Source organism: Adiantum capillus-veneris, chromosome 1 (assembly GCF_014529385.1).
Source record: "Adiantum capillus-veneris isolate H3 chromosome 1, ASM1452938v2, whole genome shotgun sequence".
Classification (NCBI taxonomy): domain Eukaryota; kingdom Viridiplantae; phylum Streptophyta; class Polypodiopsida; order Polypodiales; family Pteridaceae; genus Adiantum; species Adiantum capillus-veneris.
Genome location: NC_140931.1, coordinates 158,156,624 through 158,176,463, shown reverse-complemented (window position 1 = coordinate 158,176,463; position 19,840 = coordinate 158,156,624). Strand labels below are relative to the sequence as shown.

General features: G+C 45.3%; 1 protein-coding gene across 1 annotated transcript in view; it reads left to right on the top strand.

Annotated features, from left to right (window-relative positions):
- The first annotated feature begins 6,657 nt into the window (after positions 1-6,657).
- LOC147465875 (uncharacterized) overlaps positions 6,658-19,840 on the top strand; it is a 124,524-nt gene continuing 111,341 nt past the window's right edge. The window contains exons 1-3 of the mRNA XM_086501189.1: positions 6,658-6,753; positions 6,825-6,953; positions 7,540-7,653. Of these exons, the coding sequence (XP_086357315.1) occupies positions 6,658-6,753; positions 6,825-6,953; positions 7,540-7,653 (339 nt within the window). The remainder of the gene's footprint in view (positions 6,754-6,824; positions 6,954-7,539; positions 7,654-19,840) is intronic.

The following is a 19,840-nucleotide window of genomic DNA, read 5'->3' as shown; positions in this document are numbered from 1 at the left end:
TCATTTTTTAACATTTTGTACATTTGCTTACTCTTGGGAAGCATTGTAAGCATTGACAAGGTTTAGGTTATCCTTTAATTGTATGCCTTGCATCCATCTAGCATCTTCAAAAGGATAATTCATGAACTTAATAAGATATCGTCGGATAGTCTTACCGCCTCTCAGTACCTTGTCTTCATATCGGAGAATGGACTCGGGCTGCAGCACCTCCTTTTGGTCCTCGATCTCCGGTGGGTCTTCAATAGTTGGTTCATGAGGTGGCTCTCCTTTGTAAGGCTTTAATAGGCTCACATGGAAAGCATTGTGTATGAGCCAATGATTGGGCAACTTGAGTTGATAGGCCATCTCATTGATTGGCCTAAGAATCTGAAAGGGACCATAGTACCTTTTTGCTAGTTTAGCATAGTACTTTTGGTGGCCCGTAGGATTCTTGCCCGTCGTGTGCCTTAATCGAGCCTTGGGAAACTTTAACAAGACCCAATCGTTTTCTTTAAAGGCTTGGGCTCTTCTGTGCTTGTCAGCAGCAGCCTTTTGCCTTTGTTGTGAGATAGAGATAGCATCCTTAATCTTTTGGAAAGATTCTTTTAGGTCTTGGCTATACTCATCTGCAGCGAAGATCTTCCCATGTACCTTAAGTAGCAAGGGACTTTTTGATCTTCCCTCAATTACCTCGAAAGGTGCTTTTCCCGTGGAAGTATGTACAGTGTTATTGTAAGCATACTCCACTAAGGGTAAGTACTTCTCCCATTGGGATCTTTGATCTACTTCCGTTACATAGGCTTTTAGTAGATCGAGAGTGGTTAGGTTAGCTATTTCACTTTGGCCATCCGTTTGTGGATGATAGGCCGAAGAGAAGTTTAGCCTTGTCCCTAAATTCTCAAAGAGACCCTTCCAGAAATTACTGGTCATTCTAGGATCTCTATCCGACACTATGGACATTGGCGAGCCATGGTACTTGAAAATTTGTGAAATGAAGAGGGAAAAATACGTCTGTCTCTTAATAACGTGCCGTTTTTGCCAGTTCGTAGCATGGGAAAAAAGAGAAATTTCACCCCGAAAAAGAGAAAAATAACACAAAAACCTGAAAAATCGTGCTGTTTTTTCCGGTTCAAAGCAAGGGGAAAAGGAGAAATTCTACCTCTAGAGAGAGAGAGAGAGAGAGATAGAGAGCCTGGAGAGAGCTCTTGAAACAGATACAAGACTGCAAGCTCTCAACCTCCCACATGTAGGCACCTGATTGCGCACAAAGAGAGAATTACTTCATCATTTTTAGACATAATTATCCTTTTTTGCAAGGCAATTTGTGACAAATTACATGCTAAAATTAGGAAATCTTGAACAATTCAACAGAAATCGATACAAAGCTATTTTGGAAATTTTGAAAATTTGAGGGGTACTTTAGAAATTTCCACAAATTAGAGGGTATTTTCGTAATTTCCCTGATAATAATAGGGGAAGGGATTCCGGCCCCTCCCCCAACCAAGTGTCAAAACAGGAAATTGATCCGGTCAGTGTCCCCTGGAGCCTAGCGACATAGGCGGACAGTGCAGAGCGGTCAGTGGCAAGCATGAGACAGTGCACACGTGAGAGAGAGAGAGAGAGAGAGAGAGAGAGAGAGAGAGAGAGAGAGAGAGAGAGAGAGAGAGAGAGAGAGAAGGGGAGAAGGGAGGCACAACACCTGCGGGTCAAATCAAAGACGCGTGACTGTCTCAGCTTAATATCTTGCCACTTTCAGTTTCAAAAATGCCGGTTGACGGCGAGGGGAAAAGGAGAAATTCCACCCCAAAGTTCCCAAGCGCGCGAGAGAGAGAGAGAGAGAGAGAGAGAGAGAGAGAGAGAGAGAGAGAGAGAGAGAGAGAGAGAGAGAGAGAGAGAGAGAGAGAGAGAGAGTTGTCTGTGCAGGCACTGCAGTGTGTAGAGAGAGAGAGAGAGAGAGAGAGAGAGAGAGAGGCCTCAGGTCGAGTCAGGTGTGACGTCTTCAAAAGGTCAAAATGGCGATTTTTGAGGAGTCCGACCACCTCCGAATGTGTCACTTGCACTGTGCGAGCAGAGAGAGGGAGAGACAGTGACTTCCTGGAGAGAGCGGCGGCCAGATGGCTTCAATAACCCGCGCACGTGTGTGTGTCTATCTAATTGCAGATAGATAGAGAGAGAGAGGAGGCCTGCTAATGTTGAAGACGTTCACCTTGGTTCGATTCTCGCTCCACCTCTACAAGAAGAGACCAAGAGCGAACCTCTAGGCTTTGGTGAGAAGGGTTGGTTTCAGCAGACGTTTCTGCACGACATGTGGGGTAGTGCCCTGACAAAGACGAGATCATGACGAGGGAGTTGTCGCTGTGGAAATGGCGCACAGGAAGCAGGCAACCCTTGCCGTCAAGCATGGCGGAATCCCTCTGGAAGTCTTGAACTGCCCCTCTGATTTTTGGAAATTCCCAAAAATACCCCTCAAATTTCATTATCTTAAGTTCCCGAAATGCCAAACAAATTTTCCAAAATAGCCCTGGTTGTGAGATTGTATACGTCTAAAGGCTAGAAAATTTATAGCTTTTCATAAGCAGACTAATTCTTTATCAATACAGGATGCTAAAACTAATATTTGAGTTGGTTATGTAGGCTTTGGAGATGAATTACTTCATCATTTTAGACATAATTGTCCTTTTATTCCAGGTAATTTGTGACAAATTACATGATAGATACAAAAGTATTTTGGGAATTTTGGAAATTTGAGGGGTATTTTGGGAATTTCATCAAATAAGAGAGGTATTTTGGTAATTTTCCCTAGTAATAATAGGGGAAGGTATTCCGGTCCCCTCCCTCGGCCATGTGTCAACAGGAGATTGATCCGGTCAGCGTCCCCCCTGGAGCCTAGCGACACAGGCGAACAGTGTAGAGCGGCCAATAGCAAGCATGAGACAGTGCACACGTCCAGTAGGAGGGAGAGAGAGAGAGAGAGAGAGAGAGAGAGAGAGAGAGAGAGAGAGAGAGAGAGAGAGAGAGAGAGAGAGAGAGATTTGTGGATGATAGGCCGAAGAGAAGTTTAGCCTTGTCCCTAAATTCTCAAAGAGACCCTTCCAGAAATTACTGGTCATTCTAGGATCTCTATCCGACACTATGGACATTGGCGAGCCATGGTACTTGAAATTTTTTGAAATGAAGAGGGTTGCCATTTGATGGGCTTTGATAGTCTTTTTGACAGGTATAAAATGAGCTTGTTTACTGAACCTGTTGACTATTGTCCATATTCCCGTATTCCCATGGATAGACTTAGGCAATCCAAAGATAAAATCCATGGATATGCTCTCCCATGGTGAATTAGGGATTGGCAAGGGTTGAAGTAATCCAAGTTGCTTCCCTCTATCAAATTTTGTCTTTTGTCATACCACACATTTAGAAACATACTCTTGTATGTTCACTTTCATGGTAGGCCAATAGAAATATGTTTCAATTCCCTTTAAGGTAGACTGAATCCCTCTATGTCCCGCATAAGGTGGAGCATGAGATTCATACATTACTTTCTCACGTAGTGAGTTAGTAACGCATAGTCTATTGCCATAGAGAAGATAACCATCTTGTAAGGTAAATGGTTCTTCTTTCTTCCCTAATGCAAGGGCTGAAATCACATCTCTAAAATCGGGATAGCGCACTCATCTATCATTGAAGATAGATCACTGTGAGTTGCTATGGAAACCGTATTCACTCTCGGTCGTCTTGAGAGTGCATCAGCTACTTGATTATGCTTGCCAGCAATGTGAGCAATATGAAAATAAAATTATGAAAGGAAATTTGCCCACCTCATTTGTTTGTCGGAGAGCTTGGTCTGCGTCATGAAGTACTTAAGACTTTGGTGATCCGTTCGCAGAATGAAAGGAGTCCCCAATAAATAGTGCTTGCATGAGTCTAAGGCATGTAGAACTGCAAGGAGTTCCTTTTCGTATATGCCTAGAGCTTGCTCAACAGGGTCGAGCCTTCGACTCTCATAGCCTATGGTGTGCCCTTCTTGGAGCAAAACAGCTCCAAGGCAATCACCACAAGCATCACATTGGACCTCAAATGGTTTTGAGAGATCCGGTAGTGTAAGCACAGGTTGAGAGATAAGCTTTTGTTTAAGCTTTTCGAAAGCATTGTTCTCCTTAGCAGACCATGTATACCTAACGCTTTTCTTTGTTAGGTCATGTAATGGTCCCGCAATTTGTGAGAAATTTTCTATGAAGCGTCTAGAGAGAGAGAGAGAGAGAGAGAGAGAGAGAGAGAGAGAGAGAGAGAGAGACAAAGTGTCTCCCTCACATGCACTTAGCTAAGTTGGTGTCATAAGACACCCGCAACTGCTGACTAGCATATCTTCAAATTCTAGCTACACTGCAATGAGTTCCATGATCTCGAGATCTTGGGCTACAACTTGCGAGCTTCTAGCTGCGAGCTATTGTGAGCAGTGTAAACTAGCTACCCTTCCCTCATCTTCTCTAGCGCTCCTTGAGTGGCTTCATTGCTGCCCATGAGCAAATCTTCATAGCTGCAAGATATTGTTGAGCAACGTAGTGTAGCTAACATTAATGAAATGATATAATACATTAATGTCTTCAAAAAGGCGCCGCTTGCACACAAGAAATGTGTGTGTGTGTGTGTGTGTGAGAGAGAGAGAGAGAGAGAGAGAGAGAGAGAGAGAGAGAGAGAGAGAGCAGCTACAACATCTCTGCATCTCCAACAGTTATGATCGAAACAATCCCTCCGTATCACCTCGCACATTACTCATGCCTCTTTGCTCGCCCCTCCACAAAGGTGATGCCATATATGGAATGGCAAAGAGATGCAGGGGTTGTTGAAAGAAAATGGAGTGCCAAATGTTGTCTCAAGGAGTGCCCACATTTTGTTGGGGGGGGGGGGGGAGAGAGAGAGAGAGAGAGAGAGAGAGAGAGAGAGAGAGAGAGATTACTTTCCTTGATTTGATTTATGAAATTTATGAGGAGCAAGGGGTTTGAGGGTAACAGGTTTCGGCGGCGCCGTTTTACTAGTATCAATAATAATAATTGAATTTAAAAATTGCTCTAAGATGCTTTGAAAAGTGCTCGAAAAATGCGACAGTCTCAGACGCCCACGATCGTGTAATAACGTCTGTCTGCTTTGCGCAATCAGAGGGTACGCATACTAGCTAAAACAATCTGGTCATGCACGTCTTGCGCGTACAGGCTCACAAAGGTGCCAGAACAATCTCCTAAGATATCCTAGGCCCAAGATGAAGGTGTCGCTTGTCCACATGCACAATAGGGCTAGATGTGCATGTGACATGGAAAGATCAGTAAACATTTAGGGCAGCACATTGCTTCCCCTAACTCTGGCGTTTTTTGTGTTGCTGTTCTCGGAGCTGCCAGGGTTTTTCAGCATCAACACATGAAGCGCCAGTGTCTGAGCGTCTTTTCTTTTGGCAGACAGCTTGCTAAAGGACAATTTTTCTGTTTCTTGAACTTTTCTTTTGCTTGATTCTTGATTCTTGCTTTAACCTTGTTCTTCCTTGAGGTTGACACCGAAGTTCTTCCAAAGCTAGAGCTTTAATGGTTCCAAGACTTGCGATGAAGACGGGAGCGCACTCGATGCGTGATGGACTAAGGGTGGGAGTGGCTAATAGCTTCAAGTGACAATTTTTAGTTCGGGATGCAGCGGAATTATTGCTGATTGAGAACTCAGGATCAGTACATAACACATAGTCAAGGTTTCTTTTACTTATATCGAGAGAGTAATTGTGTTTGTAATAATCAATACTGTGAGTGAGGGATTTGAGCAAAAGAATGACACTAGATGGGGTCCCAAACCCCCCTCCAAGGGCGCCCACTTTATTGCTAGAGTGATATTTGCTTTAGATTGCGCAAATGCTCATACAATGATGCAGATGCCGAATATTGGTTCTTCTAAGTACTTTTTTGATGGTTCTTTGCAAAGAAAGTCGCCTAAACTGATGATACTAGGTAATCGGTGCTGAATCGTAGCAATGACAAATTCAAGGTTGAAGCTAATGCTGAGTGAATGCTCAGAATGCTAATCAAAGCAGAGATCGCTAACCCCAAGAGATGACTGTAGGGGAAAATGCTAGGCTCGGTAAGGTATGCTGAAGGACAAACGCTAGGCCAAGGTGTCCGCCAGAGGGGAAAACGTTGGCCGTTCGTGTGCTGATCTTGAGAAAAGTTGGAGCTCCGAAAACGCCAACACAAAAAACACCACAGTTAGGGGTAGTGATGAGTTGTGCTAAACACTGGAGTTTGCTGATGCTTCCATTGTAGGCAACTTGGTGTTGCAATGTACTTTGGTACTACGAGCCTTTGATGATTGAAACTCAATGCAGGAGGCCTCCATTTATAGCAGAAAACCGCCAAGTCCAACAATTCCAAAATTCTCACGATGGAAGAAAGTCACCTATTAGTAGTAATAAGTGGCTTGAAAACTACTTAAAAAATATTCAAAAAAATGCTCTTAATTCTAGACACCCACAAGTCTGTCCCTGCCTTGCGCAATAAGAGGATATGCATCCTAACTAGATTGTTTGGTCTTGCAGCGTCCTGCTTACAAGCTCACAAAGGTGCCAAAACAATCTCCTTAGAAAACCAGAGCCCAAGATGAAGGTGTAGCTTGTCCACATGGACATAGGGCTAGATGTGCACGTGACAAGAGATGGCGCGTGCAATCTTTGCACATGCTTCACTTCCCAAGATCTACTGGGTGGAGGCGTGCAACACTGCCAACAGGGTCCCTACTACTGCATTGACAGTATGTCACCTTATCAGGCTTACTATGGACATAAGCCCAAAGTGTCTCACTTTCAAGTATTTGGGTGATCGACCTTTGTTCACATACCAAAGGAGGAGCGACAGAAGTTGGATTCTAAGTCGAACAAGCTTGTTTTCCTCGCCTACTCGACGGAGTCTGATGTATATCGGCTTTATGATCCGGACATCAAAACCACTACAGTAAGTCGTGATGTTGTGTTTGATGAGTCTTTCATTGCACCTTTTGAAGTTCGAATGAGTGCAATAGCAATTGCTGTTCTCAAGGTCGCTGCCATTAAATTAACTATTAGAGCACAATTTTACCTTTTTCCGCAAAGAAGAGGAGATCTTGAGAAGCTCCACAAACGTATGAGCATCTCAAGAAGTCTACTTAGCCCGCTTTTGTTGTGAGCTACCTTAAGTAAAACTTCATTTAGAAAGGGGCTATGGGTCTCAAGAATCCAGGCCCTCTAGCATCGCAATATTTTCTCACTCTCATTCAATATGCTCATTCTTAAGATAACGAGCCACATTTATCATATCACAAAACCAATTGCCATCGTCAAGGTTGATTACACTACCTGAATATTAGAGCATAAGTTTTTATTTTTATGATGTTGAAGTAACAACCTGAGGACGAGGAGCTATACAAAATTGTAAGCATCAAAGAAGCTTGTATAATTTAATTAGCTGAGAAAAGCTTGAAGTAGTATGATGTTTGTTTGTGTGCACTTCAAATTGAATGTCTTTCCTGAATTTGGGATCTTTTTGTGACTTAAAAATACAGGTATTGATTGTTGTGGGTGGAGGTGCAGCTGGTATTTTTGGTGCAATCAGGGCAAAATCACTTTCCCCCTCCTTGAGTGTGCTTGTGCTGGAAAAAAATCCACCTCTTGCTAAGGTATGTAATGACATTTTAGATCACATTATGATTAATTATGGTACATGTACCTCAACTTACAATTGCCATGGCACAAATATTTTTGGCAACATTTTGAGCTTTTTTGGACATTTTTGTCAAATTTTTTCTTGGTGTGCGTTTTCATGCTAAGATGGAGGATGTATGTGCTGGCAGTAGAAAGCCAATAAATGAGAGGGTTCTTGAAATGCAAGGGAGGGTTGAGAGAGATTTAGGAGTTTAATTTTTTTTGGGAAGATCATCCTGCATATCTGAGTATAGAGTTTCCCATGAGTGCTGGATTCGGTCTCCTCATGGAGTATACAACCTGTCAGATGTGTATGTGGACTCTTGAGTCTGTAAGTATCCACCAATCAAGGTGGAAAATGTGATGAGTGGAATGAACCATCTCAGCGGAGAGTACTCCCATTTGATATGCCCACCTAAGAATCTGAAAAACAAGGATGATCTCGCCCATGCTTCGATAAAAAATGTGGCATCGGTCTTGACCTGATCTAAATGAAGTATTGGATGTACCCCACTGTGATATAGGAGTATGTATCAATGGATCCAAATCATTGTTAGTGTCTCTTTTGTGGATGGTTGAAAGTTGCTGAGAACATGAACGCAGCGTGCCTTCCAGATGTTCCACAATGCAATGCACACCACCACTAAAAAAATCTCATCTCTGTGTTGTGCATCACCCTGTCCTGCAATAGCATACCTTCCAGATGTTCCATAGCACAATGCAAAGCACCATCGAAAAAATCTCATCTCTGTGTTGTGCATCACCTTGTCCTGTAACAGCAAAAATCATATCTGAAGTGCCTCTCTGATAGCCAGCAGCAGTAAGCATAAATACCATGAAAAAAAAGATGTGATCCTGCAGTGGGCATCAACCAAATGATGGATCCTCAAGTCATGAAGCCAAACTGCACACCAATTCTACTAAGGAGTAGAGCCACTGGCCTCCATACTGCATGCGATGCTGGACAAGTCTGAAGGCAGTGTGCTGGGGACTCCGGTAGGTGACAAATACATTTGTTGCAACATGGGTCCAAGTCCACTGCCCATGTACCCACTGGACTTGTGCATGTACTACAAGCCACAAGAAATATATGATCATTATTGCAAACTGAGTCTTTTGATTAACAGGTGCCAGCAAGAAGTCCTCTGTGTCAAAGTAAAAGGCGACAACGTACACGCACTAGATCAATAGCTATTGGTGCCTTTGGAGTCGATTGCCCCAATTAGGAAAATATATGAAGAAATCGTGGCTAGCAAGCTATTGCCTCTCTTGAAACGGCAAAGGAAGAAGGTGAGATTGTTGAGGCGGACAAAGAAGCAATCAAGAGGAGATCACCAAGGTGTCCACAAGTGCCTTGAGAAGAAAATCGACACCGAGAAAGATGGGTGGGTTGAGGTCGTTAAAAGGAATGCCAAGAAAGAGGCTAAATTTGAGACACAAAAAGAGGTGACCATCATCATACACACGATGATTGAGGAGGAGAAGATGTGCCAGGCTTGCCTCCCGGTCATCGGCATCGTAGAGAAAGGGCTCCCATCCTCCAATTCTCTAATGAGTCACGATCCACCTTCATCCGCAAGAGGGTGATCTTAAGAGGGCTTGATAGGCCCCCATCTACCTTGATGACGTGCTCACGAAGATGCAAGTTGCACACCGGCGAGCACGCATGCCTTGAGTGCGTCAAGCCCGTAGAGAAGGAAAGGTGGCGTTTGATCGGACGGAGGGGTCATCATTTATGGCAAGACCATGGCATAGGGACTCAGTCTATGGGACAGATGAGAACATCCACATTGCGGTTTGAACTGCAATGGAGATCTATGGACACATGTAGAGGAGGTGATGAGAGAGAGAGAGACATCATCTATTGATAGAGACTCATGAGAGCCCAGCGAGGAGTCTACCGAGGATATATAAATTTTAGTGGGAGTTCTGACACTGGAAATGTACACGCCAGAACGCTTCACCATGCCAGAACGCCTCATGAGGCTTTGGAGGAGTGGCCATTCTCTTCAGAAATGGGCTTTGCAGCTGGATACAGATTGTAGCACGAGATTCAGAGGCCCGCTTCCTTTGGATCCGTTTAGAGCTCTCACATAACCAGATTATCCACATTGCCCCATGCTACTTCGCTTTTGTAGGCTCCTGGTTTGCTTTCATTGAGCATGAGGCTGAGAGGCTACGCTCACACCGGAAAGATGAGTCACCTTACAGGTGCTTGACAGAGGGGATTATGGAGTACTCCACACTTGGAGAAGTCTTCCTCATGGGGAACTTCAATGTCAGGACATGCAATGACCAAAGTGAGCCGTATGACTTTGAAGATCCAGAGGCACTACACCATACATGAGGAGCCTTCCATGGGAGTCTCAATAGATACTGCCCACCCCACGGCCTCTACTCATACTCGGATCTTAGCACTGTCTTGTTATTTATAATGGGATGGCATAGTGGCCCACATCAGGAGGGCTGACATGTATGCCACATGGAGTGCTAGATGGGAGGGAAGCACAATGGATTACATCACCTGGAGAGGCCACACACCTACTTAGCTCGCTCTCTATATGATCCATACCCATCGGAGCCAACCACACCTACCTGTCTCTCTCTTTCATTGGAGCTGCCATCTCTCACACACCCACCATACACACTCCTCACACCACCATTCATTGAGGCATGAGCTAGTCCTCTAATACTTAGTCAAGGTTGAAAAGGGTCTTTGCGTACTCCCCCCCTCTACGCCACTACATGTACTCACATCCCACATATCATCAATCCCAATCCCCCCCCCCCCCCCAACCAAAAAAAAAGAAAAAGAAAAAAGAAAAAAACGGTTGGTATCATGATGAGTGCAGAGATCTATACGGCAACCTCCGAGCACAGCGGGCCCTTGGGGAGAGAGAGAGAGAGAGAGTCGAGGGGGCAGATAAAGACACATGTCGTAAGCGGCAGGCTTTCAGGACACACAGGAGCTCGAGCTCTATCACCTATTCATGAGCATGGATAGCACAATTGCATGGCGCACGCTCTGAGAGTCCTGACCGACTACACCTATTGAGGATCCACAAGCATGGCATGATTATGAAGAGAGGCTATGCGTGTTCCCTAGATACACTCCTATCCCACAGCCACCCGAGCCTCGCCTACGAGCCCCTCCTTTACAACATTGATGGTTGAGAAGGCCATCAAACGCCTACAACATCGACGTGCAGCTGATCACACAGGATTACGGAGTGAGCAACTCGTGTATGCAGCCAGCAAGCACTACAACCCCGTTGATTGCGCACGTTCTCAACAGGGCTATAGGCAAGGGCTTCCTAGAGGAGTGGACCCAGCACACTATCATGCCTATTCACAAATCTGGAGACACTTTAGAGCTAGGGAACTATAGGACTATCATGATTGGCCATACAATGGCCAAGCTTTATTGGGCAGTACTTGAGGCAGAGCTCAATTTGTATGCAGAGGTTGAGGACCTACCTGCTCTTGGCCAAGCAGGGTTTAGACGAGCCTTGTGCACCATAGATCACATCTTCATTTTGTGCTGTCTCATTGATGGGGCGAAGACGCGGAAAAAGAGGCTATATTGCTGCTTTGTGGACTTCTGCAAAGCGTTTGATATAGTTCCACGAGAGTGGGTTTTCCGATGCCTTCGGAGTCTTGGAGTACCATCGAAGATGATATGGGCCATACAAGCTCTGTAGGAGCAGGTGAGGAGTGTCCGATGCCTAGGAGGATTATCAGCACCTATTGCTAGCACCATCGGTGTGAAGCAAGGTTGTTCACTCTCTCCCACCCTCTTCGGACTCTACATTGATGAGAATTTTGACTACAGACTACCATCTTGGGGAGAGGGTGCCGACCTTGCAGATACTCCGTACATATTATACTTTTTTGCTGATGACATTGTCTTGATTCGAGAGTCTCAGGAGAGCTACCAGTAGCATCTTGAGGCTTTAGATGAGGTGTACACACCTCGAGGACTTACAGTGAACCTTGGGAAGACCAAGGCCATGATCCTTCACACTTCCGACCTAGGAGGGCAGCTATCTTTACAGCAACAGCAAGACAGATTGAGGTAGTACCGACTTGTTTAAACTTGCAAATCACCTTCGCTAGCCGATCAGGGGTCTTTACCATGAATGGGGCGACCACCGACAGACTCATCCAAGGATATGCAGCTTTAGCTATGCTAAAGCGGAGATGCCACTAGGCTCACTTTCAGGAGCCCCGCACAAAGGGGTGTCTTTTTGATACAGTAGTCACACATGCCTAAATGTATGTAGCAACAGTATGAGCAGACTACATATTGTCGGAGTGCGTAGCGGAAGCAGAGAGGGAAGAGACAAACCACGCCAGAAACATGAGAGAGAGAAGAAGATGAGAGACAGATGGGGAAAGTTGGCAAGCTCAATAACTCCAGATGGCAAGAATCTTTAATGGGTGATTGAAACAGCGAGTGGGTGGCACCCTATATATAGGGTGCCAACCCCCAGTAGGCAAAATCCAAAAACCTACGACGGGGGCTAAAAAACCCACGCTGGTAAAAGGAAGTCGATGTGAACGTAAGTGTGAGAGTCGATGTGGACGTGAAATGGTAGAAAACCAAGCGGCTGCACCTAAAGTGCAACAGAGTCATGCTAGGAAGTGCAATGGGTGGCCCACCCACAACCAAGGGCCTGTGCAAGTGTGGTGATAACTGGGAATCCAGAGAGAAGCATTTGGAGGTGATACAAAACCTCTTAACACCCCCCGCCCCCCCCCTCGCAACAGATGCAGAAAGATGCCGATGGAGAAGATGCCGTTAGAAAATACGTATGTCTGGACAAATCTAAAGAAGTAGACAGAAAGAAGCGCCAGCCAAGAAACGACGAACTGCCCAGCGCCAAGTGATGAAGATCAAATTGAGGCTAGCACTGATCAAGTCGCACAAGGAAGCTGTACAAAATGGTTGAGAAGCGGGACAAGTCGCGGCGGCAAAGAATGTACAAGGGAATGTGGAAGAGAGAAGGGCGGAGAGTGAGATGGAATGCCTCCCCTGAAGCAAACAATCCGACCCCAAAGAGAAAACTGCCGATACCAAGGATAGATAGGCAACACTCCAAGTCAAAGAGTGATCAAGGGTGGCTGAGGAGAGGCTATAAAGCGATACCATCCGCTAGCGTAGGAGCAGCAGTCGCAGACGAGGAGCCTGTCCCCAATGGAGCACCCGAGTCTCCATCTCTACGGCGATCACACCGTCTCCGATAACAACGAGCCTCTGTGTGGCCTCGTCGTCCACAGTATGTACACACAACATGTCACGAGGACGTGGCAACTGTTAACTATGTCATGAGGACGTGGCAACTGCTAGCTTTAGCTATTGGTTTCTTTCCAATGATTTTTGTTTTATTTTTGAGATCCTCTTTTTAAAGCTGCAAATGGTCGGACATTGTATGGCCAATGTGAACGGTAGTTTCACCCGCAGACGAGAAGTTGGTCGGCACTGGAATTCGTATAGTAAGAGGGTGTCTAGGCTCAATCAAGATCATGTAGGTCCCCCCGTAGCACTTAGCAAGTTGGTGGATACTAGGAAGTGAACTCAATAAAGGCATAAAGTCAAGGCGGGACCACCAAAGGAAAATACCCGACATTGGGTCACATTGCATTTTTGGATGCGGTTCCAATGGGGATAGATGGTTAGAAGACAAGTGGGAGCCCAACAGAAGCATCTCCTAAAAATTAGGAAACTGCTATTTTGGGCCATGAAATGTGTTCGCGTCATTACCTTCGGAATGACAAGGGGAACATTTTAGAACTTTGCCGCGAAGTCAATTGGGCAACCAGTCGGGAGATTTTTAGGCGGCAACCCCGAAACGGGAAAATGCTTGTAATCGTGCCAAGTGGCACATTTTTGTGCACTTTCCTCTTGCAGAAAAATGGGCGCTGAATTTTGTAGCTGGGAGGGCTCATTTGTAAAACCTGTCAGAGGTTAAGAGCTATGGAGTGCTTCCTTTCCTCTCTATGTACAGTGTGGTGCTAGGAGTGATGACCTGCACACTACACACTGCTCTCTCTCTTCCCTACGTGCAGTTATGTGATGCCCCACAAGAGGGCTCTTCATTTGACTGATGTACAATTGTGTGGTTTCATGCTTTTGTGCTGAGGCAAGAGCCTCCTTGAACAGGAACAGGAGTAGCTAATTGCTACTCCACAGCAGGCACTGGCGAGGGTCATAACCTCACCAAACAGGTGCGTTTTCAGCGTTGGTTATGCACTATATATTGACTGTTTTTCAGCCATACGGACGCCAGATCCATTGGGAACAGTGCCCCACTGACAGAGGACAGTTTGGGGACTGTTTAGGGCTGAAAACAGGGCAAAAACCAGTAAATACAGCGAGCTGAATTTACTGTTTTTGGGCAGAAATCAGAGGGTTTATGCGAGTGGAAGTGAGTTCCAACAGGGGAATTGGTTTCGCGCAAGTTTTGGGGTTGTTATGCTGCCGAAATTTGGCCAAAATAGGTGGTATCTAGCTGGATACAGATAAAGAATTCCGAGGACTCTACTTTGTAATTTACCCTCTCAAAGTATAAAGAAATACCGGAAGGGGCGCCAATTTTGGGGCCTACAGGTTGTCGGCGTCTGCTCGGAGCATTCTAGCTTCCGAGCCGTGTGTGTGCTTAAGTGTTAATTCCTGTCGCAGGTTACCTTTGCAAAGTACTCTGTGTGTGTGTGTGTGTGTGTGTGTGTCTAAAGTAAAGTAAAGAATTTCGGGTGAGAGCCAAAGCCTACCGCCCTACGGACCGGTTTCAAGGTTCCGTTGCCGAGAGTCGAGACATCAATCACTTTTTCCTCAAGAGGTGAGCCTCGGTTGTTTTGGTAAAGACATAGAGTACAGAACGCGGGATTACACTATGGCCGACAAAGGGAAGGGCATTATGGAAGAGGGCTCCTCTTCGAAGGACATACAGGTATTCCTATAATGTACGAGATTTGCGAGAGCTCACGACAAGGCCCATCTGCACTTCCTGTTGATGTGAATGTCCCTCTAGTACATGGCTTTATGACTGTGCAACTAGAGGATGATGTGTTCAAGACTCACTTAGTTGCCACGGTGAATGTGTTTTCGCAGCTGGTGCAGAACCCAAGGTTTATGGAGTTCCTGCAAGCGCCACCAGTGCCACAACAAAATAGGCAACCTACACCTCGAACAGAGCTTGTTGAGGCTCAAGCCCAAGTACTTCATGCACCTCAGTAGGATAGGGAACACGTCGCATATTGCGGAGTCAGGGGCTCTAAAACAGGTTCCTCCCGTCCTTGAACAGGTGGTTAGGACGCCTATTCCACAGGCTATGCTAGTTCAGTCCGCCACCTTTCAGAGCCCGCATGCTGTCTTGAATGGACAGGGAACTGGATACCAAGCTATGCACCCAGTTTTTCCACCACCCACGGAACATCCTGGGTATTTCAGGGGTGGATCTGTGTTCCAAAGTATGGCTGGTTATGCGCCTGGAAGTCAGCCGTACATGCCAGGAACAGTGTTTGGGGATATGCAAGGCATGATGCCAAACCCCATGTATGGTACCATCGGCATGCAACAAGGTTTTTAGAGCAACCTGGGCCAGTTTGGGGTGCCACAGGGTCATTTTGGCATGGCTGGTTTTTCTGGACAGCAGCCAGATATGGCACCTCTGACGCAAAATGTTAACGGCCAAGATGTGCCGATGATGCCTACTACAGTGCCCATGTTGCAGACTATTCCTTATGACAATTTGGGGGCACTGGAAAAGCCGAAAGCTTATAAAGAAGGTGGTGCAGCTGTAAAGTTCAGCATTTTCAGTGGCTTCGAGGATAAAGCAAAGGCTCTCACTTTCCTCCTGCAGTTTGATACAGCTTATGCACGAGGGAATTTTACAGAGACCTCTAAGGTCAGGAAAGCTGCCACTTTCTTGAAGGACAATGCGCTTACATGGTGGACAATATTGTTAATGCAAGGACAGGCACCTGCCACTTGGGTCTACTTCAAGCAAATGTTTGTATATGCTTGGCTGTCAAATGAATTTGAAGCCGACGCCATGACAGCTTACTTTGGCTACACGCAAGTGCTTGCAGGAGTACAATCGAAGGTTTTGTAAAGCGTTACTCTCAGTGACCTCCTACAGATTTGTGCCATTGACAAAGCAGATAGAGAAGTACTGTTGTGGGCTGCCTAAAGGGCTTCGAGACTACTGTACCAAGAACAGAGTGGCTACCCTCACCCAGCTCATGGAAGTTGCTAACACTGGTCTTGCCTTGTTGAAAGGAGAGGACAGTGGGTTTCCGAGCAACGAGAGAGGAGGGCAGTAAAAGAAAAATTCAGCGAAGAAGCCTTTTGCGAAAACGGCTCCTGAAGCGTCACAAGGGTCAGAAAAGGCTACCAAAGACAAGGATTCAGTCGGGACTCTGGAGCGCAGGCAAAGAAACAGAAAAAGAAGCCTTTTTGTGCGTAAGTCGCTCGAGGAAAGAAGCTCCTAATGGCTGAAAATAAGTGCTTTATATGCGAGCAGCGTGGTCACTTTGCTACCAATTGTCCACAAAGGAAAAGACCAGCTGACTCAGATGATAAAGAAGACCAGAAAGGCAAGAAGCCTAAACCCACGGCAGGTTTGGTGCCAGATATGGTGGGTGATAGGCCCAGTACAGATAATAGTGAGTTATGCAGGGCATGGGGTAAAGTTAGGGATTAGACGACACTCATCTTCTTTGATCCAGGTGCCAAAGCAAACTTTATCTCACCAGAGTTAGCTATGAAGCTGGGCATCAAAGCTGAAGAGATGGGGTATACAGCAAAGGCAGGGTTGGCATGTTGTGGCCACTCAGAGTGTATTACTCCCATTATTGGAAAGCTGCGTCTGCATATTCAGTCGTATGTGGACACAGAAGAGTTCTATATCATGCCATTGGAAGGGTGCGATGCGCTACTTGGAATTCCGTGGATGTTCAGAGTACATGGTGTGCTCGATGCCTTCGCCAAGACGATCACCCTTCAGCATAGGGGCAAAACTCATGTTTTGGATGTAAAGCTCAAAGGGGAGTCTGTCCCTATTGTATCTGCTTCGGCTGTCACTTCTGTAATAAAGAATCATCTTTCTGTGTACTTGATTTTTTCACGCGATGTCTCAAATAATTGTCAGTCAAATTTATTTGTGTTAGATGAAGAAAAGTCAGCATTTTTGCAAAAGTTTAGTGACTGTTATTCTGATTCATTACCGTCGCAATTGCCGCCAGAGAGACCTGAGGACCATTAGATAGATTTGGTGCCCGGGTGTAGCCCACCAAATAGACCTCTCTACAGGGTTAGTGCGGCGCAGCAGAAAGAGATTATGGGCCAGGTTGAGGAGTTATTAGAGAAGGGGCTGATTCAGCCTAGTTCTTCTTCATCCTTTTGCTCCCCAGTGCTCCTAGTGCAGAAAAAGGACGGCTCATGGCGCATGTGTATTGATTATCGTGCGTTGAATAAGAATACCATCAAGAATAGGTTTCCTATTCCTAGAATTGATGATATTCTCGACCGTTTAGAGGGTGCTGCAATTTTCAGCAGGATAGTCCTTAAGAGTGGGTACCATCAGATTCGTATAAGGCTAGAGGATGTGCACAAGACTGCGTTTAGAATGACATTTGGTCTTTATGAGTTTCTAGTGATGCCATTTGGGCTAACAAATGCTCCTGCCACGTTCAATAGAATGATGGACCGGATTTTCCGCTCGCATCAACAGTTTCTTGGGACGTTCTTCGATGACATGATAGTCTATTCGAAGAATGAAGAGGAGCATAGGCGTCACTTGACCATTGTGTTCGAAGAGCTACGCAATCAGATGCTACTTGTCAATCCTAAGAAAAGTGAATTTTTCCTCGAAGAGATCCATTTTCTTGGCCACATAGTCTCAAAGGATGGTGTCAGAATGGATCCCGCAAAGGTCGAAGCTATCAAGACATGGCCAGACTTGAAGACTGTGCACGATGTCAGAAGCTTCTTGGGGTTGTGTTCCTACTATAGAAGGTTTATCAAGAATTTTGCAGAGATAGTATCACCTCTTCACGCATTGCAAAAGAAAGAGGTCACTTTCAAATGGACCCAAAAAGAGATTTCAACTTTTAGTCTCTTAAAGGAAAAGTTGACTTCAGATCCAGGAATTGTTTGGCCAGATCTCAGGAAGTCATTTGTGGTCCAGTGTGACGCATGTGGCAGTAGCATCGGAGCAGTGCTAATGCAAGATGGACGGGTAGTAGCTTATGAAAGCCGAATTTTGCAAGGGCTAGAGAGGACTATGCAAGTCTATGAGAAAGAGCTCTTGGCCGTGATTCATGTACTTTCTAGTTGGAAGCACTACCTTTTAGGTGCTGATTTTGTTGTCGAGACAGACCATCAGACCTTGCGATACTTCTTGACACAGTCAAAGTTATCCGAAAAGTATATGCGATGGTAAACATTCTTTCTATGTTCCATTTCCAGATTATGCATGTGGAAGGCAAGAAGAATGTTGTGGTTGATGCGTTATCAAGGAAGCCACAAATTTCAGCTGTGTGAATTCCTTATCATGAGTTGGATGACATGAAGGAACAAATTTGCTACTGATGAAGATTTTGCAAGGATCTTTGAACAGTTGCAAGAGGGGCAACATCATGAGCACTACCTCCTCAGAGATGGTTTTATGATGATGCATTGCAGACTTTGTGTCACTAGGCCATTGTGACATAAGGTCATGGAAGAGAGTCATGTCCCACCGTATGCAGGGCATCGTGGTATTGATGCGACATTTAAAGCGGTAGAGACATTCTTCTATTGGCCTACCTTGAGGAGAGATGTGGATGCCTTTGTGCGGGCATGCCTGATTTGCCAAAAGGTCAAGTTTGACAGGCAAAAGGCACAAGGGTTGTTACAACCATTGCCGATTCCGGATAAGCCATGGGAAAGCATTGCTATGGACTTTATCTTTGATCTCCCAAGAACGCCAACAGGGAATGATGGTATATGGACCATTATCTGCAGGTTCAGCAAGCAGGCCCACTTTCTCCCTATCAGGAAGAAGATAAAATTTGACCAGACGGCACGCTTGTTCATGTACAATGTGTTTAAGTACCATGGTATGCCACAATCGATTATGAGTGATCGTGATCCTCGCATGACTAGTTTGTTCTGGAGAGGATTGTTTGAGAACATGGGCACTACGCTCAAGTTCTCCTCTTCGTTTCATCCACAAATTATGGGCAGTCAGAAGAGGCTAATTCTACTGTCTTAGATCTACTGAAATGCTATGTGTCAGATAATAAGGGCAAGTGGGAACAGTATTTGCCTATGCTTGAGTATGCGTACAATAATTCGGTGCATTCGTCAACTGGCAAGGCACCTTTTGAGAGTGTTGAAGGCGGCAAAAATGTTCCTCCCATTTTGCATACAAAGGACAAGATCTTTGAGGTAGATCGATATATTGAGAACATGGATGAGATGTACAAGAAAATTAAAGTTGCCTTGGAGAAGACTCAGGCAAAGCAGAAAAAGACTGCTGATCATCACCGTCGTTAATTGTTGTTATCACCCGGTGATTCGGTTCTATTAAGGTTTGAAAAGGCAAGGTTAAAGAAGATGAAGGGCAAGGAACAACTGTTTGCTAAGCTCAACATGCGTTACTATGGGCCTTTTCAAGTGCTTGACAAGATTAGCGATGTGGCTTATAGGCTGAAATTGCCTGATGCGTGGAAGATTCATAATGTGTTCCATGTGAGTTTTCTAACCCTTCGTGGGTGATGTGCCAGAAGACATGCCAGATGAGGACCAGCCAGAAGTTGAGTAACTTGATGAGATCCTGGTACCTGAGAAAATTTTGGCACATAAGGACAGAAAAGTTAAAGGACAAGTTACAAGACGCTACTTGGTGAAGTTCAAGAACTATCCGCCTATGGATGCAAAGTGGATGGAAGAGCATGAACTGTCAGAGTCACCAAATGCATTGTAGCTTTACCTTGAAGCTTTTGGGTTACAACCTAGTTATGCTCCAACCCAACGTGTGCAAAGGAGGGGTAATGAAAAAGCTAGCACATCAAATGTACATATGAATTCGGTGTAATCGATGGAAATGACAAAAGTATGAAGGTCTCATTAAGTCATTTGTATCTATGTGTTACGACCTTTTTACCGGATACATG